General features: G+C 44.9%; 1 protein-coding gene across 1 annotated transcript; it reads left to right on the top strand.

Annotated features, from left to right (window-relative positions):
- The first annotated feature begins 4,361 nt into the window (after positions 1 to 4,361).
- Positions 4,362 to 14,168, top strand: ODF1 (outer dense fiber of sperm tails 1). The gene is made up of 2 exons (XM_006145579.1): positions 4,362 to 4,835; positions 13,612 to 14,168. Exons 1-2 carry the CDS (start codon positions 4,516 to 4,518, stop codon positions 14,033 to 14,035), a joined length of 744 nt encoding a protein of 247 aa, XP_006145641.1. The 5' UTR covers positions 4,362 to 4,515; the 3' UTR covers positions 14,036 to 14,168.
- The last annotated feature ends 12,170 nt before the right edge of the window (positions 14,169 to 26,338 follow it).

Raw genomic sequence — 26,338 nt, 5'->3', positions numbered from 1 at the left:
TCACACTGCAATCCCTTCTCCATTCTCCTCTCGGGATCTTGGGCATGCACGCACACGCACCTGGCGTGAGTTTTAAGCCACCAGGTCCTGGACGCGAACTGCAGTCGACTTTGTGGGAATCCAGCGACATAGCCATTACACTAACTGCTGGTTCCTATGTATTTAGTGTTTTAAACACTATATATTGATCCAAAAACAGAGAGAAGAATATCTTTATAACATTGACCTAGCAAATGGACTTGAACTTGACCTGTCCTACCTGGTGGAAGAGGCAGAGGGGACTCTCCGTGGCCCATAGTTCGGCCAACATTGGGGACCAACCAATTGTTACCCAGCTTGAGAACCTGGCCAAGGTCTGCCCTCCATCCCAAAGAAGGTTCTATCTGGATACCAGCCGAAGTAGATGGGTACTTCTATGGACTTGGTCCTATGTAAGGAAGGGCCCCACTTTGATATTAGAGCCCACACAAGCCCCTGGGTTTAGGCTTCAAGGAATGGTGACTGTAGACCATTCTTATGATTTTTAGCAGGTTCCAATAATTTCCTTTTTAAAAAAATATTATTTACTTAATTTTATTTATTATTATTATTATTATTAAATTTGCTATAGAGCACAAGCACTTGCCAGAGAGAGATGAGAGAGAGAGAGAAGGATGCTGCCAGGTCCAGGACTTGAACTGCAGTTGGCCATATGGGAATCCAGCACCCCAACCACTACACCACCTGCCAGCCCTAGTTCTGATACATTTCAATAGCCCTTTGACATGAATAGGTCACTTTTCCAACTGGTCTTAAAAGGAGATTCCTCTTTTGTTTAGTCAGTTGAAATGATGTCAAGAATATACTTCATGATGAAGAGTGGCTCACTAGGAAGGTGGAATAATGGGAGAATCCTAGTTGAAATACAGCTATCACCATCTTAATAATGTGTCATGTAAACACAGATGTGTGTATTTAAGCACCCGAAACTGTGTATTTAGCAATTGAAAACCTAGAGCTTGCCCGTTTCAACCTTTGCTGACATTTGCTGAGGGATGGCATTTGAGGTGATATAAGAGTTCAAAAGTTTATTACTTAGTGTGAGAGAAATCTGTACAATTTCTGCAATGAACTCTTAGGAAAGAGCAGACTATGTTCTTATTAACAGAGGTCACCCTAGAATTGGGTGAACTCACTCTTAAAAGACAACAGAATTTGTCCATAAAGAGTATTATTTAGCTTTGCTTTCTGACTCATATGACTCCAGAGGCCAGCCTACCATTCTAATACCTCTGGGTACACTTATTTTCTTTGCTAAGACACTTTACTGGCCCAGAAAAGGGCCCCTCAAGTCAAGGCCAGGGAACACTGGACCATTGGGAAGCAGAGCTTGGTCTAGTGATACACAGGAATGTTAATTTAGGGGGTTCTTTTTTTTGTTTGTTTCTAGAGATTTTTGCCTTTAGAATGAAAGTGAGAAATCACCCCCTGGGGGGATGGTCATGCTGCAATCCTTAATCTTCCATTCTCCTTCCGGGATCTTGGGCACATATGCACATACGCCTGGAGTGATTTTCAAGCCACTGAGTTCAGGTCTTGAACCCTGGTCGGCCATGTGGGAGGCCAGCAACACAACCGCTACACCATCTGCTGGCCCTTCGTAAGGGGTTCTTATCTCTCTCAATACTCCTTCTAGGAACTTTTTATGAGCTCCTTTACTTCTTCCATTCTAGTTATTTTCCTTCAGGAATCTTTCTTAGCTTTCTCTTTCAGTCCTGAATGATCTTGCTCATTCTCAGGGTTCCAGCTACCTATGGAATGTAGTTCCCTAACTTGTATTTCTAGCCCAGCTTTCCCTTAAGTTCCAGACCTGCTTATCTACATGCTATTCCATGTTTCTATATTAAAGTTGCCACTAGCACCTTCTGTTCGCCAAATCCCCTTAGTCTGTGTTTTTTCTTAGTGGTGCCATGACTCTGCCAAGCTAGAAACCTGGGTGTCAATACTGATCCTCCCCTCACTTCATCCTCATTCTGTTCACTGAGTTTTGTGTATTTCACTTATTTGGTTGTTCAGTGAATAATTTTTAAAAAAATTTTCACAGCAGTATCTTATTTTAAAGAATCATTTACTTTATTTTGTTGTTGTTATTATTATTATTATTATTATTTAATTTGACCAGAGAGAGAAAGGGAAAGTGAGAAAGCAAGTCTCCAGCTCCGGGACTCAAACCATGGTCAGTGAGGTGGAAGACTAGCACCTTAACCACTGTGTCACCTGCTGGCCCCTCATTGAATAAATTTTAAACACCCACTATGTGCTAGGCATTATGTTAAGCAAAAACAGGTCCTTCCTCTCATGGCATAATCTAGTGTAATATGAAAGAAATGTGCACAGTTATGAGAATGTTTAAACTGGTGGCAGGGAAGACTTCTCCAAGGAAGGGACATGTGAGAGGAGATCTGGGCTGGCTCCATGACTGGGCGGTTAAAGCAGTTGGATGCTACATGGCCAGCCACGTAGCTGGAGTCCTGGACCCAGCAACTCGAGAAACATTCTATGTGTGTGCATGCCCCATGGGGATGTAGTGTGACCATGCCCCATGGGGATGCTTTCTCTTCTCCCTATCTCTCTGTTTCTCTCTGGTGAGCATATATAGAGAGAGAAGATCTGAAGAATCCCTTAAGAGTCAAGTAGGTTGGGACCAGCAGTTAGCGTAATGGCTATGTCACTGAACTCCCATGTAGTAGACTGAGGATCGAGTCCTGACCTGGTGGCTTGAATTCACATCGGGCACGTGTGCGTGTGTGCCCAAGATCCCAAGAGGAGAATGGAGGAGAAGGGACTGCGGTGTAGCCATCCCCCTGGGGGCTGATTTCTCGTTTTCTGGCTCTCTCTGTCATTTTGGCAAGGTCAAGAGCATGGGAAGGGGAGTTTCATTTCCAAGCAGACAGAACAGCATGAGTGTAAGTGCTGCACATGTTGGATGAAGTAAGGAATGGCCTTCAGGAAGTGAGTGGCCATTGTGCCTGAGGTGTAATGAATTACAGTAATAATGGAAAGAAGAGAGACAGGAAAGGTAGACAGAGACCCTAAATCTTTATGAGGTGCTGAAAGGATTTTGGTCCTTATTTTAAGAGGGCAAAGAAGATTTTGAAGACTTTTAAGGCAGATGTAGGGGTCAGGTCTGGGGAGGAAGGTGCAGGGAAGACAGATTCCCATATGAAAATCGCTGTGACTGCATTGTGGAGAATGGCTTGGATGGGACTTGAGAGGATGTGAGAGGAAGGTGATCCCATTGGCTTCCTCATTGCTGTTCCTGTAACCGAGACCCACAGTTCAGACTTCTGCTGTCTCTTAACTTCCAACAGAAGATAATTCACTTCAGTGTGGCTGTCTGACCTACCTCTCAACTTCTGCCAACAGAAAAGAAAATTAGCAGTTGTTCATTGGGCTCAAAATCAAGTTTAAACTTCTTAGCATGGCTTAAAGTCCCTTCAAACCTGGCCCTTGTCTCCTTCTCTAGTGCCACATTCTTGTGACTTGTCCCTAAGTACCCTACATCTTAGTGCATGAAAAGCGAATTTGAGGCAGAACAGCATTTTGAGAAGAAAGGATCAGACGAATAAAAATATCACAAGCAGAATCTGAGACTGAGCCCAAGGTTTGAGGTGCTGGTCCAACTGAGAGAGCACAGAAAACTGGCCGGAGTAGGGCTCTAGGCAGTCGGCTTCAAGCACCTCCAATTGGCTCTGAGTATCCAGGGCCATGTAGGAAGCACTGTGGGACAAGGCATCTGGAGGCATGAGCACAAGACCAGAGGTGCAGTTGCTGGGGCATTGGTGACCAAGAACAGGACCTTGAGCTTTGAGTGAGAGAAGTTTAAGTATAGGAACTCCCACAGTGGAGAATTGAGGTTCTAGGACAGCCAGGAGCATAGCTAATAAATAATGGGCAGGACTCAGAGACTCGGGACTAGGTCAAGGACAAAGCTTGCCTTGAGGATGAGGTAAAAGGAGAACTACAGGGAAGTTCTTTATGTCCCCGCTGCCTAATGCCAGAATGAACCTTAGAGTAAGAGGAGCCCTCCAGTCAGGGCTAGTGCCAGACAGGCATGAAGAAGGAGCTCCACACCGTGATCACCAACACACACTGACAGCCCTAGCTAGTCCTCAGTCATAAGTCTAGGACAGTAAAGCTTAACTCCATGAGCCCCCAAAAGCTGTGATTGTTTGGGAGACCCAACCAACTTCAAGCTGAATGAAATCACAACGTAGTATGGTTCGAACAGTAGCTCAGAGACTCTAAGGAGGAGGCCATGGTGTGGAGGCCATGACTGTGTACTGTTCACATGGTAACCAGAAGACTATGACATACTTGAAGGCCCGTGAGGTCATAGAACACAAGCTTTAAAATAAGTGAATCATGTGTGCCTCATTTATTTTTAAAAGAAACTTCTGAGAAGAGCTTAGAACAATTTTTTCCTCTGAGTGCCATTTCTCAAGGGTACTCACAGAACAATAAGGTGTGACTGTAATGGCTGCACTGAGTTGTCTTCTGGACAGCGTTAGAAGGGACATAAAGAAGGTGGACAGAGAACTAAGGCAATTGAGATGCATCGACGAACTTAGCACGCGATGCCTCTGCGACTTGTACATGCACCCGTACTGCTGCTGTGACTTGCACCCGTACCCGTACTGCCTGTGCTATTCCAAACGATCACGCTCTTGTGGCCTGTGTGATCTCTATCCATGTTGCCTGTGTGATTACAAGCTTTACTGTCTTCGACCGTCTCTCAGAAGTTTGGAGAGGAAAGCCATTAGAGCCATAGAGGATGAAAAGAGAGAGCTTGCCAAGTAAAAGACCTTAATTTTAGATCTTTATAGTTGGTACAGTAGCCTTATAAGTTGGAATAAGGAAAACAAAAGTGACCATCGATACTGGAACAAAGATTAAAAAGGGTTTAAGAGAATGTCTTAGTGACTTAGAAAAGATTTAAGAAGAGTAAATGGTTCCATGATAGGAATTGTAAGATTCTCAAAAGACAATGGAATGATGTCGGTTGGCAAGGGTGTTGGTGGTTTATAGTGAGAGTGCCGATGTGATAAATAATGTGGCTTTAATGAGCGAAAGAAACGGGGTGTCATTGAAAAGCTATCGGAAGTGACAAACTAAACCTTTTTTTTCTGGTTATGAGTAAGGTGATTTGAGTTTATTTTGACTTACAAAAATGACCACAGGAAAAGTAATAATAATTGATCAAATTCTTAATGTTTGCCAGAGGCTTTACAAGGAGGGGAGCATATTGAACAATAGAAGTATTTCCTTGGTTTTGTAGCACCGTTCTCCCACCCCCAACTCCAGGCGAAGACTTAAAATTCATCTGGGGTTGGGTCTCTGATGTCAGCCTCTCCCTGCAACTTTCGCAAAGGAAATAAACTGCAGAACTGAGTTGCAGCTTTTAGAATAGACCTGAAAGGACATAAATTGAATTTGTTAATTTAAAAAAGTCACTTTGATATTTCTTTTTGGTTTTGATCACATTTTCTTTTGTGTTGAGAGAAAGTTTTCCTTGTCTAACTTTCTATATGTCACTTAGTCTGTTCCCATTGATGAAAAAGATGGTTGAAAACACTGCCTTCTGTTTAATTAGTGGTACATCCATACTTTGGAATAATATGGAGATATAAAAATGATTGATGAAGCATTTTTGTGTATAGATGTGTTAAGTGAAAACATTGAGGTGCAGAAAAATCCTGTTTAATATATTATTATTATTATTATTATTATTATTATTATTTTTAAGGCAGGGTCTTGTTGTTGCTATCCTCCTGCCTCAGCCTCCAGCTAGGACCACAGACAAGCACCACTATATCCTGGCTTTTTTATTTATTTATTTTTTTTTAGTTTTTGCTATAGGGCATGTGTGCTGGCCTGAGAGAGAGAGAAAACGAGAAATCACCTCCCGCTCCCCAGGGTGGATGGCCATATCTTCCTTCTCTTTCAGTCTCCCCTCGGGATTTTGGGCACATATGCACTTGCACCCAGTGAGATGTTCAAGCCACCAAGTCCAGGACACGAACTGTGCAGCCAGCCATGTGAGATCCAGCACCTTAACCTCTATGCCAGCTGCTGGCCTAATCCTGGCTCTTTCTTAGACAAGTTCTCGTCATATTGCCCAGGCCAGCCTTGAGCTCACAATCTTCCTGCCTCAGCTCCCTGAATCACTGAGATTACAAGCACATGCAACCACACCTGGTCTTTAGGTTGGACCAGGACCATGGGCTCCCACATGGTTCCAGCCTGCAAAGTCCAGTATCTTAGCAGTATCTTGTGGCTGTGCTCCTATGAAACTATTTGTTTAAATAGTAGATAGACAGATAATGAATGAATCAGATGATAGGTAGATAGAAAGACAGATGACTAGATAGATAATGGATGAATGGATAGGTAGATACAGTCCCTTCACAACAGTGACAGTGATATTTCATTGCAAAGGGCAATAGACAATTGTCTAGGTCATCAACCCCCAGAAGCCAGGAATAGACCTCCCTCAGAGTCTGGGATGGGCCTATCACCTATAAATTAATCTATAGTCTCTGAACCAGTGTTTATGTTTTACTCTTTAGGGTATCAAGTTACAGAAATTGCTCACCTGTGAGGCAAGGACTCTTAAAAAAGTTATATATATATGTACATACACACATAAATATGTGCATACACACACACACACACCACACACACACACATATATATATATCCCAATTTAAGGGTTCCTCTTGAGCAGATCTGTGTCTACTCTCTCTGAGCCTTTCAATGCTTGCTTGGTTGCTGTGGATCCAGGGTCTTTCAACCTTGGGCTTCTGGCTATTCCCCCATCCCAAGGCTCTACAGGTGAAAATGCCTCTCTGTCCTTTGCCATCTGGGCCCTTGAAGCCTCCTCCAGGAGGCCCTATTTCTTGGCATGCCGTAGACCCACGCTCCAGCTTGATTCTAGGCAGTGCAGTTTATATGAGAGGGAGTGCTTTCTCTGCTTTGTGGTTCTTTTCCTGACAGTGTCTGAGTCTTTGTGGATTTTTTTTTTATTGCCTGTGGCATTAGGTGAAGCCAGTAATGTCTTTATATTAATCCACGGATCTCTGAACTGATAACCCCAGGTCCATTTGAGAAATGACCTCAGGCTTGCCCTCCTTTATCTCTGCCTAGCCACTTTGCTTCTCATTCGTACCACCCTGTGAGACCTCTGTGCTCTATTTCTGACAGCTAGACATTTCACTCTCCAGAAGGGCTTAATGTCACCTGCAAACCTAAATATTCCATTTTCCTGAATATGGATGAAAATGTTAAACTCTGATCCCGGCCCCAATCCCAGAGGACTCCCACTGTTACTATTTTTCCTTCCAGTGAAATGCCTCTTTTTCCCTCTCTAAGCTAGCTCCTGATCCATGACTAAATAGATCTAGAAATATCATGTTGATTCTTTTTTTTTTTTCAACAATCTTTGGTATGAAACATTGCCCAAGGATTTTTGAGTTTAGAATTCATATCCATGTGACCTTTCACCCCTTTAAAGAATGCTGGTGGGTTAGTTAGTTATGACACGTCCTTTCAGATGTCAGGCTCTGTTTGTTGTCCAGAGGTTCTTGGCCCAATGGAAAAGTAAGACTCCCGGACTGCAGTTTCCTCTGCCCCACTGAAAATTGTTTCTCTCTGTGAAAGTCACTCTCACTTATCTTGGGTGCTCTTTTAATAACTGGTAAGAAACTTTGGACAACAATTTCTTAATTCCTCTTGTAACTTTCTGGAGCATTCCAGATTATACGTTATTTGATAGAGGCATGTGTATATGTATGTGTGTTTAATTTTTTTTTTTTTTTTTTTTTTGCCATAAGGCTTGAGCGTGCACTGGAGAGACCAGAGAGGGAAGGTGAGAAATCAGCCTTCAGGAGACACAATCATGTTGCAATCCCTTCTCCTCCAGTCTTCTCTTGGGATTTTTGGCATGCATGCATGCATATCCAGCCTGATTTTCAAGCCGCCAGGTTTGGTACTTAAACAGCATCCGCCACATGGGAGTTCAGCCCATTAAGCACCACGCCTCCTGCTGGTTTGGTGTGTGGTGTTTTTTTAGACTGGGTATAGAAGGTCGAACCCATTTCCATTGTTCATGGAACAGCTGCCTCAAAAGACACTTTGGCAGTGTCTCACTTAGTAGAGACCCAAGTAAGCACTTCCATTTCTTTAGCTCCTTTGAGATTCTCTTTTCTGCCCCAAATTTACCTTTTACACCCAAAGCATTAGCAGTGGCCCAAACTCTTCCTCCTCCTCCTGGGCTTAGAGGAATTGAGGTAACTGACTTTGGTTTTCTTTGTGAGAAGCCATGCCTCCAACCTGATTTAAGTTTGTACCTGATTCACCACCATGCTTTGTGGGCTTCTTTGTCCTCAGCACTGAATATGAAGAAACAAAACTCAGCTTCTTCTCCATCCTCCTGTAGGAGCCCATTGTCTGATTAATGGATGCCCTGTTCAGGCTCTGATGCCTGGCACTAAACTTCATGGACAAATGAACTTTGACTTGCAGCTCTGCACCCTAGAGTCACAGAAATGTCAACCCTTGCACTCTTTATTAGTACCCAGAAACTAATTCTGAGATTGTGTTTCCATCCACTCACCCAAGTAGCTGTAGTTGGCCTAAATCTCAGAAATTCCCTTGAAAATCCCTACACAGAGGATGCCATTTTAAAGTTTCATAAATCTGCCTTCTCTTCTCTTCTTTTCTGAATTCCCCCTTTCTGCTCTGAGTATGAGGTCTTTTTATCATTATTATTATTTATTATTATTATTTAATTGACAGAGGGCATGTGTCAGAGACAGGGAGAGGGAGAAAGAGAAAGTGCTCCCCCTCATGGTTATACCACAATCCCTTCTCCATTTCTCCACCCTGTTGGGATTTGGAGCATGCACACACATATGCAAGTCACCAGGGCTGGGATTTGAATCATTGCTGACCATGTGGGCTCCAGCTTCCTTACACACTAGACCATGGAAATAGCCCAAGTATTTTCTTGAATCTACTCTTATTCCATGAGGCTGTTGACAGTCAACCCTGGTGCCTTGCCCAGGTCTAAGCCCTCAGAGAAATCTTTCTATTTCCCTATTTCCTGGCCCATAGGTCAGAATACAGTTAAGACGTGGGAAGTCTGAAGAGAGGAGGACCCCTGGGGGCTGTGTGGCTGGTGAGAGGAGATTTCCTGTTCCCTCTACATTTTCTGCAGAGGTGGAGCAAGATGGCCCCTTGGTCGTCTCTCATCATCTCTATGCCAGTAGTTCTTGAAGTCCAGTCACCCCATTGCAAGAGGGGGAGAAGTTGCTGCCCCTTTAAGTCAAGCATATTTCTATTATTTGGTTAGACCTTATTGTTTAATGATAACTTTGGGGCTTGGCCACTTAATGCCTCCAATTTGGGGCAAGTCCATGTAAGATGGAGCCTTGTATAGCCTGATGGACACTTATCCTTTACTGAGTGAAAATGATGTGCCTAGCACTTCGTTTTTATTTAATCCCTGTAACATCCCTGTCCAATGATACTGTCTTAGTCATCTTACAGATGATGAAACAGATTCGGGGCAATGTTCTTGACCACCAGGAAGCAGTAGAGCCCAGACGGGAGCCATGTTTACTGAGGTAAGCCATTTGCTTTAACTCCTGGTCAGTGGTTCTCAAGGTGTGGTCTGAATCAGCATTAGCAGTATCACCTGGACCCTGTCAGAAATGGAGATGCTCAGCTCCACCCAAGACCTGCTAAATCTGAAACTGTGTGGGTGGGACCTAGACATCTGTCCTTAACAAGCCCCGCAGGGGAGTCCGATGCACCTGCACTCTGCTACCCAGCTTCCTGTTGGGTGACATTGTCTTCAGCTTCAATCCAAAAGTTCTGAGGAGAGGGAAAGAACAGGAAAAAGAAGAAGAAAGGAGAAAAGAAAGGGAAATATGTGTTATAAAAGAGGAATTAGTTGAAATGGGTCTTTGGAACGGGTCAAAATTCAGGAGAAAAAGCAAAGTATTCAATGAAGCCAGAGGAAGGCCTGCCTCTTTTTGCTCCTGGGTAGGGACAGGCATTTTTGACATCTTCATTACTTTATTCCTCACCAGGGTGAATCTGATTCCTATTTGTATGAAGACGGCTGAATATTCAGCTCATTGCTGTGGGCAGTGTGTTTCACAATCAGCAGTGTGGGAAATTCAGCCTCAGTAGGAAGTTACAGCACAGTGTGGCAGACCGACACTTGCACTGAGCTGGTGGGTAGCAGAGTGCAGGTGCATCGGACTCCCCTGCGGGGCTTGTTAAGGACAGATGTCTAGGTCCCACCCACACAGTTTCAGATTTAGCAGGTCTTGGGTGGAGCTGAGCATCTCCATTTCTGACAGGGTCCAGGTGATACTGCTAATGCTGATTCAGACCACACCTTGAGAACCACTGACCAGGAGTTAAAGCAAATGGCTTACCTCAGTAAATGTGGCTCCCATCTGGGCTCTACTGCTTCCTGGTGATCAAGAACATTGCCCCGAATCTGTTTCATCATCTGTAAGATGACTAAGACAGTATCATTGGACAGGGATGTTACAGGGATTAAATAAAAACGAAGTGCTAGGCACATCATTTTCACTCAGTAAAGAGTAAGTCTCCATCAGGCTGTACTAGGCGCCATCTTACATGGACTTGCCCCAAATTGGAGGCATTAAGTGGCCAAGCCCCAAAGCCATCATTAAACAATAAGCTGTCTGCTAGCTTTCCTAAAAGGCCTTTACAAAGAACCAAAGGGGCTGATTTCCCTGGTAACTATGACTGAGTTTCATCTTCATAATAACAAGATACAAAGCAACCTCCCTTTGTCCAGAGCTGCAGAGAGCCATGTGGCATGATGGGTACATCACCAGCAAAGTCAAGTCGTAAGTTCAGAGTTGAGTCTGATGAATAAAATTTGTCCCCTGAAATTTCCCCTAAGCCCACACAGCCTCTCTGGTAACCACTGATCTAGAAATAAGAAGAAACCCAACCTGGCCAAAGTCTGTCAGGCAATTTCCTAAAGATCCACATCTATGAGGCTCCGGTGCAGCTGCTGGGGCCAAAGGAGCCAAAGTGACAGGACTAGAGGGAAAGGGTGAACCCAAGCAATCAAATACATGAACTTGTACCTTAGGAGTCAGGTAATTAAGAGGAGATCTGGGAACTGACTTTGGCTAATGGACCTGGCTCCCAGATCCATCTCCAGTGGAAGGCAAGAGAGTTTTGTCTGGTAGAAACAGCTTTGGCAGTTAGCTGGGGCCCCTAGCAGTCTTGGTTGGGGTCTTTGGCCTTCCTTCATGAGGCTGGGCCCCATCTTCATGGCTAGATTTGAGGTTTCTCCTCTCACATGGAAAGGTCTGAGCTGAACAGAAGTTTAACTGACAGCCATGCACACACCATGGAGATCCTTGAGAGATCCAGAGTGTGCCTGCTACTCTGTGCTTCACTGTTGGTCTTGACTTCTCTGACTTCAAACCTGTGATCCATCCAGAGAGGTCTAGAGTTTGGGATGGTCCCTGCTTCTTGTAAACTACTCTCTACTCATCCAGAAATGGAGAACTTGTTCTCTGGCTTACCTCACAGAGATGCAGATTTCAACAGAATCCAACTTTCTTCCTTTCTCCTTAGTATGGTTGAAGGTACCCTAAAACACCCAGGGCAGGAAAGACAGCCAAGGCTCATACCACCCCCAGGCTCCGTGAGAGCAGAATGCCTGTTACAGTCTCTGGGTCTATTAGGCAAGTGGTTCCTGTGCGCCTCAGTGTCTTCTGTATTTTACACTAGATAAACCCTAATATGACTGGATTAACAATGTGAGTGCTCACTACACTTGGACTAAAAGTTACAGACCAAGACTTTCAGTGGCTGATCACAAAATGATCAAATAGGATCTGTCCTAGAAGACACTATGCCATGGTGTAGCAAATAAAATAATAATGATTTAAAAAAATAAGTGTTTAAAAATTAATAAATGAAAGGTGGTAGTGGAGCCAGCAGGTGGCATGATAGTTAAAGCGCCATGGTTCCAGTCCAAAACCTGGCGGCTTGCTTTCTCACTTTCCCTCTTTCTCTGTATGTCTCTCTGGTGAGCACCCATGCCCTATAGCAAATTAAAATAATAATAATAATAAACAAAAATAAATAAATAATTCCTTAAGAAAAGGTGCTAGTGATAAGTACATCTAAACCATGAGTTATTATGAAGATTAGCTAAAGTTATTTTAACATGTTTAGCACTCATACAGGATCAATTAGTGTGTGAGTTGCTGTTATTTTACTATTGATTTACACAGTAGGCCCGCTGACTAATGACAAGGCAGTAGCATAGAAACCGTGGAAGTGGTATCTAACAACCAATTCTGTGGATGGTGGGTAGAGCCCTGATTTGTAACATCTTCCAATTTGCGTGGTGTAAATATCACCATGATCCTATCACCAGGATTGATTTCAAGCTGTCACCATGAAGTCACTGAATGAGGAGTTTGGAGATGTGCAAACCAAGCTCTTGCAAGTCAGTAGGATTCCCATCCACACACTACTGGCCAACACCTGTATCTGACCAACTCAGCCCCACGCCAAGCTGCTTGAGTCTCTGCTGGGGCCAGCAATCCAGAGCAGCTTCATAACAGTAGGAGGAGTTAGGCTCCTGATGGGCGGAGCCAGGCTCCTGATGGGTGAAGCCAGGCCAGGGCTCTCTACTTTGTCCTTTGTGGACGGAAACAATAGCTGAGTCTGGGTTTGTCCAGTGGAGGGGGGCACCAGTCCTACCAATTAGCAGGGCTAGATTCTAAAGCTGATAGCCATCTTTAAAATGCATATTTTAAATGGCATCTTATCAGTTGTGTCTCATTAAAACAAAAATCTCTGTATATAATTGTAGTAATGATGATGGTAAGAATTAAGCAGGATTTATAATGTGCCACCCACAGTATTAAGTGCAATACCATAATCTCTTCTAATCATGCAATAGGATGTCGGTACTCTTATTACCTCCATTTTACTGAGGCACAGAGAAGTTAAGGAATCTGCCCACATTTCCATAACTAATAGGAGAAGCTGGGATTTAAATACAAAAGAAAAATCTGGAAGGTCAAGCACCCATCTATTGTAAAGAGAGGTTTCCCTGCAAGGAACTGTCTCTTTTTACTTTATATATTTCTTCAAATTTTGACTTTTCATTTTTTGTTTGTTTTTTCATTTGTTTGTTTTTTGCTAGAGGTTGCATGCACTTTCCAGAGAGAGGGAAAGTGAGAAAGCACCCCCAGTGGGAATTGATCATGCCATAGTCCCTTTTCCTCCATTTCTTCTTTCTGGATTTTGGGCACACACACATTCATGCCCAGTGTGTTTTTCAAGCTGCCAGGCCCAGGACTCAAACCGTGTAGTTGATCATGTGGGATCCAGATGCCTCAACCCACTGGCTGGCCCTAACATTTGACTTTCCATGATGACCAGGGTTAAGTTTTGCTATTTTTTTAAAAAATAGAGGTTAAAATACTGCTTCTCAAGCTGCGTGTGCGTTCTGAGCTTCCTCTTTCAACCCCTTTCTTTCCTCAATTCTAGAATTAGAAGAACAACCAATAGAATCCTGGCCTCCTCTTGCTGTAGCAGTAACATTTTAGGATCGGTGAACGTGTGCGGCTTTGAACCTGACCAAGTCAAAGTTCGAGTGAAGGATGGAAAGGTGTGTGTGTCAGCGGAGAGGGAGAACAGGTACGACTGCCTTGGATCGAAAAAGTACAGCTACATGAACATCTGCAAAGAGTTCAGCTTGCCGCCCTGCGTGGATGAGAAAGACGTAACGTACTCCTACGGGCTCGGCAGTTGCGTCAAGATCGAGTCTCCATGCTACCCTTGCACTTCTCCCTGCAACCCCTGCAACCCCTGCAACCCATGCAACCCCTGTAGCCCATGCAGCCCTTGTGACCCTTGCAGCCCGTGCTATCCCTGTGGCAGCCGATTTTCCTGTAGGAAGATGATCTTGTAAAGGGTAGGTAAGAATCCATAACATAGTAGAAGTCAGGTACTCCAGCCAGGCAGCTCTTCCAGTGTTTCTCTTCCCCTTCCCACGGCCCATGCTGTCCAAGTACGTAGGAAACTGAATACATAACTGCAATCTGCTGGTGTTGTGTGAGTCTTTTGGTTCAACCCATCCTAGGAGCCCTGCGGAGTTAGTAGGCATTAGAAGAGTGAATGGATGGGACTGCCAGATGGTATGGTGAGCTCCGCCTTCTCCACAGCCTCCTTCATATCCAAGTAGCTCCAAATTCCAGAAGAAAATACTTTTTTGGTGGTCATCTCCAGATACTTTTTTTTTCTTTTACTTCTTTGTTTTTTTAGTTTGCTATAGGCCACGTGTGCTTGACAGAGAGAAGCAGAGAGGGAGTGGGGGGAGTGAGAAATCACCCTCTGGGGGGATGACCACACCACAATCCTTTCCCCTCCGTTCTCTTTTCGGTATTTTGGGACATGTATGCCAATGTGCTTTCCAAGCTGCTGGGTCCAGGACTCAAGCCACACAATCAGCCATGTGGTATCCAGCTACCTTAACGTCCATGCCATTTGCCGACCCTGTTTTTCTTTTCTTTTTTTAAAAAATTTTAATTGTCAGAGGATGTGTGCATTTACCAGAACGAGATGGAGAAACATGCACAGAAAGAGAGCACCTCCTCCCTATAGGGGTGTTCACACCACAATCCCATCTCTTCCATTTCTTCATTCCCTTGGGACTTAGGGCATATGCACACACACACATACACACACACACACACACACACACACACACACATCTGGTGTGTTTTTCAGGGCACCAGGGCTGAGATTCTAATTGTAGTAGGCCATGTGAAATACAACTCCTGTAACCACTAGACTATGAGGCCAGTCCCCCCAGACACTGTTTTTTTTTAATGATCCAGTGAAATGGCCTAGCTCGGAAATCAATCTGTCAAAGCAGAAACGAAGTGGCAAGGGTCAAAGGCAAGTATTTTTTCAAAGCTACTGCGATAGGAAGCACTGGGGAGACATTCCCCGAGCACGATGGGTTGAGGTTTTTACAGGGCAGTGATCAGAATACAAAAGTCTGGTGCAGGGGAGGGGGGACAGTGGGAGCATGGTCACTGACCAAGGGTTGGGTGGCCACCTGGCTTGCCATTTTCCACATTCCTGTGATTTGGAAAGTGGCCAGCTCTGATTTGGAGTGGTTTGCCACCTCCTCCAAACTAATTGCAACTATATCCTTTCCTCAATTCCTGAAATTGCTTTAAGTCACAGACGTTCAGCTCTAAGTTCAGGAGTAAAAAGGTACCGCTTTCACAAAATAGCAAGAATCACTTGAACTTGAATCCTCACAGCCATAGCCCTTGAGCCATTATCGATAGCTAGGATGGAAGTAAGCCTGAAGGAACAAGCTGATGGGGAGGGACCAGAAGGAGGCTGGTTTCAGGCAGGGAAGGGAAACCCCTCAGGCTCAGCTGCATGGGGTCGAAGTGGTGGCTTTCGCTCTGGTTGCCCCAGGGAATCACTTGGAGAGCTTTAAAAATATGGATGCCAAATAAAACATAAAAAATAGAAACCAAAACAAAATAAAACGAAAAGCTAAAAAAAATTTTAAAGACAAGCTTTAAAAGGAAAAAACACTGATGTGTTTCCCATCTCTAGGGAGTCTGATGTAAGAGGTCTAATGTGTCACTGGGTCATCAAGATTGTTACTTTCTCTGGATGATGCAGGCACAGCTAAGGGTGAGAAACTCTGGACAGGATCTTAAAGCCCTTCCAGCCTTTTCTTTAAACACTTTCTTCAAGTTCAAGGTTGAAGACTATTGAGAGTGAGAGCAGACATAGTTTGCTTTCAGCTGAGAGAAGTAATGGCTCCCTATACAGGTGGTGAATAAAAAACTTGGACATTTAAAAAATGTATTACCTAGCAATTAAGTACAATGATATCTGTGTATACTAACTTGGGGAGTTCCCTGTATAAGCGTCTTGCCATGTTTTTTTTTTCCAAAGATTTTTTTTAACTTTATATGTTATTACTGTTATTCTTTTAAAAACTGCTATAGGACACACACACCAGAGAGAGACAGAGAGAGAGAAAAAGTGAGGAACAAGCTACCAGGACCAGGACTTGAACCGCAGTTGGCCATAGAAAGCAAGCTACCAGGTCCAGGGCTTGAACCATTCAGCCATGTGGAAGTCTAGCAACAGTAACCACTATGCCACCTGCTGGTCCTGTCTTGCCATGTTTTGAGTACATGTTCATATATACTCTATTTTATTTATTTTTAAGAATTATTTTGTCTTATTTATTATTATTTTAATTTGACCAGAGAGAGACAGAGAGAGATAGAGAGAGAGAGGGAAAGTGAGAAAGTAAGCTGCCAGTTCTAGGATACGAACTCCAGTCAACCATGTGGGAGTCCAGTGCCTTAATCATCATGCCACTTGCCAGTCCCCATAAATACTCTATAAATTTGACATTTTGGAAAATAGAAAATGGTTTTGAAAAATTTCACCCTATGGGGTCAATGGGATCCCACTGGAATCTATTTTTTTTAAGAATTATTTTATTTACCTCCATTTATTTATTTACTCATTTAATTTGACCAGAGAGGAACAGAGTGAGAGAAAGTGGGAAGGGAGGCCGCCAGGTCTGGGAATCGAACCATGGCCGACCATGTGGGAGTCCAGGGGCCCTAACCACTACACCACCTGCCGCCCCCTCCCCCCCACTGGACTCTTATACTCTTGGATAAATAGAAATCGCTGTCTTCTGAAGGATGCCATCCAGGGCACCCCTGGGAATAGTTTACTCTCTTATTCACCCACCCACTCACATCTTCCTCTTAGTCCAGCAGTTCATCTATTCTTTCATCAACCTGCCAGCTAGACTTTATCATTTTTTGTTGTTGTTCTGAAGAGGTTTTTGCTATAGGGCACATGTGCTTGCTAGAAGGACAGAGACAGAGAGATAGAAAGCGAGAAATCACATCCCCAGGGGGGATGGCCATGCTGCAATCCCTTCTCCTCCATTATCCTCTTGGGATCTTGGGCACGCATGCACATGCGCCCAGCTTGAGTTCAAGTCACCAGGTCCAGAGCTTGAACCGTAGTCGACTACATGCAAATCTAGTGACATAGCCATTATGCCAACTACTGGTCCCCAGACTTTATCTTTTTAAATGCCAAGGACTGTGCTTTACAATAGGGATGGAGAGGAAAAATATACCTTTCTTACAAACACGCTCAAAATCCCGAGAAGAGTAGGGATTGTGGTGTGACCATTCCACCCCGGGAATAATTTCTCACTTTCCCTTTTTTTGTGGCCGTAGGGACAAAGAGGGAAAGTAAGAAATCACTCGGGTCACACCACATCCTTTCTCCTCCATCCTCCTCTCGGTATATTGGGCAGACACAGACGTGTGTGATTGTCAAGCTGCTGGGTCTGGCACTGGAACTGTGGTCACTTCACCTACTGGCACATTTGCTCTTCTTTCTCTCTGTATCTCTCTGGCAAGTGCACATGCCCTAACACACACACACACACACACGCAATCAAAGAGGAGTGCTATAGAGGAATTCAAATCAGTGAGGGTTAGAGGTGAGGAAGAAACTGAATGGATACGGGCTAGGAGAGCCAGAGGGTCTTTTGGACTGGCCGGAGGCATTTCCATGGTGTTATTGTTGACCTCATGGCCTTGCAGAATGCCCGGGGACTGGAGCCCAGCCTGCAGTACGCTGCCTGCTTACCACCCTCCCAGGGAAAAAAACCTCACAGAGTGACAGGTGTTTCCCTGCTGAGCACCTGCTCTGAGCAACGCACAGTGCCAGGAGCTATTGTCAATAAGCACCTTGCCAGGAGCTTTGGGAGGTGATATAATTGTCAAAACACTTGACAGCCTGTAATCAAGAGCTAAATTACATAGTGTGGATGTTAAGTGCCCTCCAACATGAGAGAAGGGCATGTGAGAAGGGAAGTGAGCCAGGGAGCAGGTGGAGCTTGGGTGAGGGCCTTGTCTGAGTCCTTGAGAAAGGGGCATGGCAGGGCTCCTCCATGAACCGGGTTCCTGAGAACAGGGAGGGTGTGGAGAAAAAGGGAGGAACAACTGCTGTTCCCAGCATTGTCTTTGACTGCTCAAATGAACTCCTGGGCACGGACAGCTCTCTCATGGTCTTTCCTCCAGTTTTGCAGAACAGAGTTTGATACGACACTCTGCTCTAGATGCCCGGGGTGCGAGGGAGGTGGGAGAGATGGAAATGGGGGAGATTCTTGAAGGGGCAAGGCAAGAATTGGCCCCCGATGCAGCACATGTGCAATACATGGACGTAACAGGTCACTGGGCTATCATCTCCTAACAAACATGGATTAAGGTTGGAGGTGAGGATAATCACACTTCCCAGTGTTCTTGGAACACTGGTGTATTCGCTCTGGAGCCAAAGAGCTATCTAGTAGTATCAAGAATTTAAAAAAAAATAGTCTTAGGTATAGGATAGAGGGAAATTTTATATGTGATGAGAATTTACATGTGATGAGAAATTTATATGTGATGAGATAGAGGGAAATTTATATGTGATGAAAAAATGATATTAAAGATTCTCAGTTGACTATTCTTCAGTCACTGTAAAATAGTTTTATTTACTGAATTGTTTATATCCCCAAATCCCATGTGAATGACCAGGGTTCGAATCCCAGCCCTCATGGCAACATGCTAGGCACAGGTGCACATGCCCAGGATCCTGAAGGGATGGGGAATCAGAGGAGTAAGGGTTGAGGTGCAGCCGGGGCTCCCTCTCTCTCATGAATATGCACACTCTACTGTGACTAAAGGGAAAAAACTAAAATTTGACCATTAGGCTTGAATGCGTCTCTCCCTATGCTTTGCCAAGCCCTGGTGCCAGTGTGAGTCACACAAAAGCCCGCAAGCCTGGCAGATATACTACCACACCTTGAAGGCTGGCAAACCTGGCTTCTGAGAGATGACAAAGCCTGTGATTTTAGGGCCTTGGGCGCATGTCATAAAACATGTCAATGTCAGGGAGAGTCCTAGAACCTGGATGCTAGACAGAGTGTTTGAAATCCAGCTGCCACTCTTCTGAGGCAACTGGCCCACCACTTTGAATCTCTTCCACGAGCTCGTCTTTCTCTTTGCACAGTATGGGGCAACCCTAAGGGCATGGCACAACGCCTCGGTGGAAACAGCTTCTTAGTGAGTTGGGGGCCATCACGTATTGGAATGCTCAAATTTCCAGTCTGGAAATTTCTAGAGAAAGATCCTTCTCTTCTTCAGCTCACACTTCAGTGAAACTGCTTTTCGTGTACCAAACTAAGAAAAATGATCTAAAAAAATGTTGTCATACTCGTGGATGCTGTATGTAAGAAACTCAGGATGTGGAGGGAAGGCTTTGTCTCTGCTCCACCGTGGGGAGCCCCAGACGGCTGGAATCTTCCAGAGGCTTCTTCATTCAGTAGTGGCATCTGGGCTGGCATGCCTCTAGGACTGGGCTTGGTGAGCTCTGTCATCTGGTTTGTGATTTTAGATGAAAATTTGCAGTGGCATAAAAATATTTTAAATACTCATACTTTATGATAGACATACAGACCTGCTTTTATTGAAAACCATACAACAATATTAAAAAAAAAATCACAATATCCAGCATTAAAAGTGTTTCCATGAAGGGGACATTTGGAATGAACACTGCTTCAGAAAGAATATGGTCACGATTTCTGTGGAGAAAACTGCAGTCAGACACACTTAAAAAGCTTTGTTCACTGTTTTTTTTCTTTTCAATTATGTTTGTGGGCATTAAAAGCATTTTAATTAAAGTGGATCAAGGCTTAGTGTTGGGTCTATAAATATAATGAGCATGTATCCCAGATTTTCCGGGACAGCCCAGATTTCAACCAGCCATATCTGGGGCTGGAATGGGAGCATGCAGTCCCCTTGTGTTTCCTGTGTGTGATCAGGGTCTCTAGATGGGGGTATCAGGAAGCTGGTCAGATCCTTCAGATAACACCTGAGACAGGGACAGAAGGAAGGGTTACAAGGACAGGCTGACAGCCCTTGGAGAACGGTGCAAAGGGGACAGGAAGTATGAAGCCAGGATCTGTCTGAGCAAAACAACGTGATGACAAATTAGACAACTATTCACCATAGGAAGAGGAAGTTGGTTTCTAGAGTCAGCAGCTTAGTCACTTCCGGTATCATCAGCATCAAATCCTTCTTAGCCTTCAGGGGCGAGCCATGGCCTTCGGAGGCAGCTCTACCTCCCAGGAAGGGGCGGGTTCTGGAAGGGTGGACCCAGAGTTCGTGTGTGGGAGAGCTTCCATTCCTCCTTCCTGCAAACCCACGTGGGGGCCCACTCTGCCTTTTAGGATTTCTCGGTCTGGTGTGGGAGACATATAAACTGATACATCCTCACTCCAGCTGTCGAAACAGAACCCCACACTGAGAGGCACAGGGAGGACAGAGCCACTAAACTCAGGATGGTGGCCATGACATGAACAGGCCTTGTAGTTACACAACCTTTTCTACATCGTCTTCCCCCTTCAATGAATGAAGGAGGGAATTAACAAGAACTTCTACCCTGGCCCTTTGGGAGCATTTTATTTCTCCTTCTGACTTATTTAAGCTTTTCTGAGAGGTCCCCTTATCCCTTCAGCTCCCTTTGCTTCTCTCCTTAGCTTCTCCCCTTCAGGGACCTGGCAAAGACAAGACAGGAAACCGAGTACACTCAGCTGGGATTTTTTTTTTTAATTGCCAGAGGGTACATGCACTTGCCAGAAAGAGAAAGAAAGATGTAAAAAAACCCCCCATGGGGTATGGTCACACCACAATCCTATCTTCATTTTTCACACATGCACACACCCCCAGTGTATATTTCAAGTTGCCGGGCCCAGACTCAAACTGCAGTCGGCCGTGTGGGATCTGACTCCCTATGCCCAGGGCTTAACCACTGGGCTATGCGGCTGGCTCTCAGTTGGGACTTTTGAAAGACTTGATAATGAAGTGACTTTACAGTGGTGTGGGTAGCTTCCATAAGAAAGAGATACACACAGCAACTCCCAACAGAGGGAGGCTGCTCTCATACCTGGCCTGCAGAGTCAGGGAAGGAATGGCGTTATTGGACCAGGGCTGCTTGGCAGGAGCTAGGGCTATAGATGGTCATGGTCGCTACCAGAGGACTGCCCAGCAGGAGGGGTGTGACAGGAATAGATGCTCCCACCTTTCCTCTCAGCCTCCAGTTCCCTGACAGTGCACCCCACTGGCCAACTCCACTGGAGACCAGAAGGCGAGGGAGTCCAGGTGAAGCAGTACAAGGAGTTGAGCCGCCAAGCCCATGCAGAGCAGAGAACAAAATGGGGCTTTAGAGTTAATGAAAATAAACAGACTTTTGTTCCTGCTAGCCCATAGGGCATAATGCCAGACACTGAGGAATCAAGCCAGACTGGCTTCCCAACTTTACAGAACTTACTGTCTAGGAGACAGACAAAAATCCCTGGATCCTATGCATGTTAATTGACATCACAACAAGTATTAAGTCAAATTTCCGTATGTGATTAAGTTCAAGATTTTTTTTTTTTAGATTTTTTTTTTTTTTTGTCATATGGCCCATGCACTTGCAGAGAGACAGAGACAGAGATAAGAAAAGTGAGAAGTCATCCCCCGCTCCCCAGAGGGTATGGCCATGCCACAATCCCTTTTCCTCCATTCTTCTCTTGGGATGTTTGGCATGTATGCACAGGTGCCTGGTGTGATTTTCAAGCCACCGAGTAAGGGGCTGGAACCATGATTGGTCATATGGAATCCAGTGCCCTAACCACCATGTCACCTGACAGCTCCTAGTTAAGAATTTTTTTTTTTTGAGAGATTTTTGCTATAGGGTGCGTGCACTCGCCAGAAAGACAAAGAGAGACAGAGAGACAGAAAGCAAGAAATCACCCCCTAGGGAGGATGGCCATGCTGAAATCCCTTCTACTCTATTCTCTCAGGATCTTGGGCATGCACGCACACACACCCAGCATGAGTTTAAGCCACCGGGTCTGGGACTCGAACTGTGGTTCACTACATGGGAGTACAGCAACATAGCCATTACACTAACTGCTGGTCCCCCAAGTTCAGGATTTTAAAGTAGGAGGTTTTTCCTGGATTATCTAGGTGAATCCAACATAGTCACAAGGAGCCTTGGAAAAGGGAGCCAGGAGGATCCTTTCAGGAGAAGCAGATGGGTTGACAAGTAGATTAGCCATGGGACCATAAGCCATGGAGTGCAGGTGGCCTCTGGGCTATGAACAGGAACTGGACTCTTCTCTGAGTGGCAAAGAAACACAGCCCTGCTGACGCCTTGATTTGATGACTTCTGACCCACAGATTTGGAAGAAAATACATTGTGTGGTTTTAGGTCACTAAGTCTGTCATATTTTGTTATGGTAACAATAGAAAACAAATACAGGGTCACATTTAAGATGTGATCCATTGCCTTTACTTTAATATTTCTGAATCCCCGAAGAAAGATACTTATGGGGAAAAAGAATTAGCTGAAGAACCTCGTATTTCAGTTGGGTGGGGAGTCTGTGCCGTAAGAGAGGAGAAGGAAACCTGAAAAGACCTAAAACTTTTTGAGGGATGGCAGAGGTCCTTGGCCCCCGCTGTACACTAGCATCAACCAAGGGATTCTCACACGGGCCCACACAGAGACACACACTAGGCTGTTCACTGTGGAATCGCCACAGCTCAAGCAGAGCAGAAGACCCCGTGGGCAACATGGCTGGGAGATGGGGAGTAAGATATGAGGATGCTGGGCAGAACGCAGTGCACATCAGTAGAGATCAGGTCTTGAACACAGGGTGAGGTAGGAACGTGGTGACAATGACATTTATAGAATGTGCATTGAAAACACATAGACCAGGGGCCAGCATGGTGGCATGGTGGTTAAAGCACCAGACTCCCATATGGCCAACTGCAGTTAGAGTCCTGGACCTGGCAGCTTGTTTCCTCACATTCTCTCTCTCTCTGGTGAGAGTACATGCCCTAAGACAAATTTAAAAATAATGATAAATGAAATAGTTATTAGAAAAAGAAAACACACCCAAACCACACATTCTACCTGTTTATAAGAACTGAAGAATACTTAAGAATATACATTAGACCTGGGGGGTACCCACAGCAGGGGACTGGGAGTGGGGATGAGGGATGAAGTCAAATACTGTACAGACAGAAGGCTGGCACTATAAATGCTCTTGAGACGTCAAGTGCTACCTACGGAGAGGCTTGATCAGTTCAGTTCTGGACCTGGGCTCTGTAAAGGAAGAAGAAAAGACGGTGAAGTGGTTACATCGCTGGACTCCCCTGTAGTTGACTGCAGTTTGAGTCCCAGACCAGGAGGCTTAAAAAAACTCATGCCAGGCACATGTGCACATGCGCCCAAAATCCCAAGAGGAGACTGGAGGAAAATGGATTATGGTATGACCATTCTCCCTTGGGAGGTGATTTCTCACTTCCTGTCTTTCTGTCTCTCTCTGTCTACCCAGCAAGTGCACACACCCTATGGCAAAAATCCTCTTAAAATAAAAAAGAAGGAGAAGAACAACAACAACACAAAGAACAAGAAGAACAAGGAAAGAAAAGAAGGTCCAGCTCAGGACTGGGCTGGATCATTTATAAAAGCTCTGGAGGTGATTCTTGATGTGCCTCCATGGCTGAAAGCCAGTTGCCCATGCCTAACACAGACAGTTCTGGAAAGAACCCTCTAGAGAAAAGGGTTCTCTGGAGAGAATGGGAAGCAGAGGCAAGACATGAGGCCCCTAAAATGGTAGCTCTTATGTCAGGACCATGGAGAATGGAATATTCTCTTCCTGTATCTCCCAAATTACATTTTAAAGTGTGTGTGTGTGTGTGTGTTTTTAAAATGTATTCTGGGGATCAGCAAGTGGCTTGTCATTTAGGGTGCTGGACTTTCACATGGCTAACCATGATATGAGTCCTGGACTTGGTAGCTTAAGAATAACACTGGGCACATGTGCATGTGTACCTAGAATCCTGAGAGGAGACTGGAGGAAAAGGGATTGTGGAGTGGCATCCTACCTGGGGAGTGATTTCTCACTTTCCCACTCTCCGTCTCTTTCTGGAGAAGCACATGTGCCTTATGGCAAAACTCTGAAAAAAAAAAAGTATTTCAAGAGAAAAAGAGATAAACAGGCCCTCCCCACAGGGTCTTGATGCCATGATCCACCCCAGCCTCGGCCAGTCCCAGATCAGGGCCTCTGTGTGTGTGCCTGGTTTAATCAGGTGTCTGGACAGGAATCCGAAACCTCCCCCTGTGGCATTGCCTCGTAGAACATCATGATTTCCTGCGGTACCACTGTCTGGTCCCCTAAATTAATTTACACATCATTATATTGTTTTTATATTCTTTGATGCTATTGACTTTTTATTTTTTAAGTAGTTCAGAGCTTTTAGGGAAAGTTAAAAGCCATAAGGGGGCTCAGTAGCCATTTGAAGTTTTTGTTTTAGCTTTAAACTATAGGGCATGTGCCCTCGCCAGTGAAAGACAGAGAGAGAGAGAGAGAGAGCATGCGCGAGAGAGAGGGAAGTGAGAAATTCTCCCCCCCCCCTCCCAGGAGGATGGCCATGCCGCAATCCCCTCTCCTCCGTGCTCCTCTAAGGATCTTAGGCATGCACCCACATGGACCTGGTGTGATGTTCAAGTCGCTGCATCTGGGACTTGAACCAAGAAGTTGGCCATGTGGGAATCCAGTGCCTTAACCTCCATGCCACCTGCTGGCCCCTCTCTCCCCACTTTTTATTAACCCCACATAATCTGTACAGCTGTGGAATTTGCCTTAAGCCTCACTCAGGAGCTAAGAGGAAGCAGCCCACAAGGTGAGTCAAAGGCAGGAGAAGAGGAAAACTCTGTGCTTGCACCTGCTGAGCTCCTGTTCCAGAAGCCACGGGCAAAGTGGGTGAGGACCCTGCTCTCAGCCCTTGGACTTCAATTCTGTCTCCCTGGGCCTTAGGGCCAGACCTTGCCTGCGTTACCTATATCATTGAGGTAGAATTTCCCTCTCTCCGTGAGAGCATTCCCAGCAGCAGCTAAACACAAGGCTTCCTCACTTTAACAGACAGAAAACTAAACAAGTCCTTCCTCAAGCCCTTGCCTCATTCAGCCACAGTTCCCATCACATTTCTCCACAGAAAGTCCCTATTATAGTCCACTCCTTGCTGCTTGGTCTTTTCTTCTTTTCCCTCTTTTTTACACATTTAAATTGGGAAATATGTGTACCAAAGAAGATTAAAAAAGTTTCCCTCCTCCTTTCTTTTTTTAGATTTGTTATAGGGCACACACACTTGCTGGAGAAACAGAGGGAAAGTGAGAAATCACTTTTCCCATCCCTACTCCATTCTCTTCTCTATATTTTGTGCACGGATATGCATGCGCCTGGCATGTTTCTCAGGGCACCAGGTCCTGGTCTCAAACCATTTAAATTGATCATGTGGGATCCAGCCACCTTAACCTCCACACCACCTGCTGGCCCCTAACTAACTTCTCTGATTTTTAATTTATTTAATTAATTTTATTTGATTTTATTATTATTTTTTGCTGTAGGGTGTGTGCACATGCCAGAGAGACACAGACAAAAACAGTGGGAGGGAAAGTGAGAAATCAGACTTTGATGAGGATGCCATGCTGCAATCCCTTCTCCTCCTGGGATTTTGGGTATATACACACACATACATGCCCGGCGTGATTTTCAAATGACCAGATCTGGGACTCAAACCACAGTCGGCCATGCGGGAGGCCAGTCTTAACCACCATGCCACCTACTGGCCCCAGGGGTCCCTATTCTTAAGGATAGCAAAAGCCGTGGCCTGGCTCTATTCTGAGCACCCGCAATAAAAGAACTCTGCCAAGCCAAAGACTAGGGTGAGTGTGCTTCTTCTGTCCCTGGATTACTTTCTTGCCCCTCTGATCCTCACCCTGACCTCAGGGGCTTCATTCTTACTGACAGCCTGAGCTGACAGTAGTAAATGGAACCATGAATTCTACCCACTTCCAGTGCACTCAGTCCAAGCAGGGCCCATCCCCTCGGATCCCCTGAGTCAGGGTAACCAGTATAATAGACTGGGGGGAGGGAGAGACCTGTATTCTCCTCTTTACCTTATAAGCTACTTCAACAGAGAACAGTCTTACATCACAATGTTAATAGATTGCAGGGGCTTTGGAGAATCTGTCACTAGAGAATTTCTTTTATTTGTTTTTATCTTTTACATTTTTGCTACAGAGCGCTTGCACCGGC

Source organism: Tupaia chinensis, unplaced genomic scaffold (assembly GCF_000334495.1).
Source record: "Tupaia chinensis unplaced genomic scaffold, TupChi_1.0 Scaffold000154_1, whole genome shotgun sequence".
NCBI classification, from domain to species: domain Eukaryota; kingdom Metazoa; phylum Chordata; class Mammalia; order Scandentia; family Tupaiidae; genus Tupaia; species Tupaia belangeri.
This window is presented reverse-complemented; position numbering and strand designations above follow the sequence as displayed.

What these genes read in the sequence shown, in the direction of transcription:
- ODF1 (XM_006145579.1), top strand. Translation starts at nt 4,516, where the DNA reads ATGGCTGCACTGAGTTGTCTTCTGGACAGCGTTAGAAGGGACATAAAG. An exon ending in GAAAAGAGAGAGCTTGCCAA is followed by an intron (nt 4,836 to 13,611) that starts GTAAAAGACCTT and finishes CCTCAATTCTAG; the next exon opens with AATTAGAAGAACAACCAATA.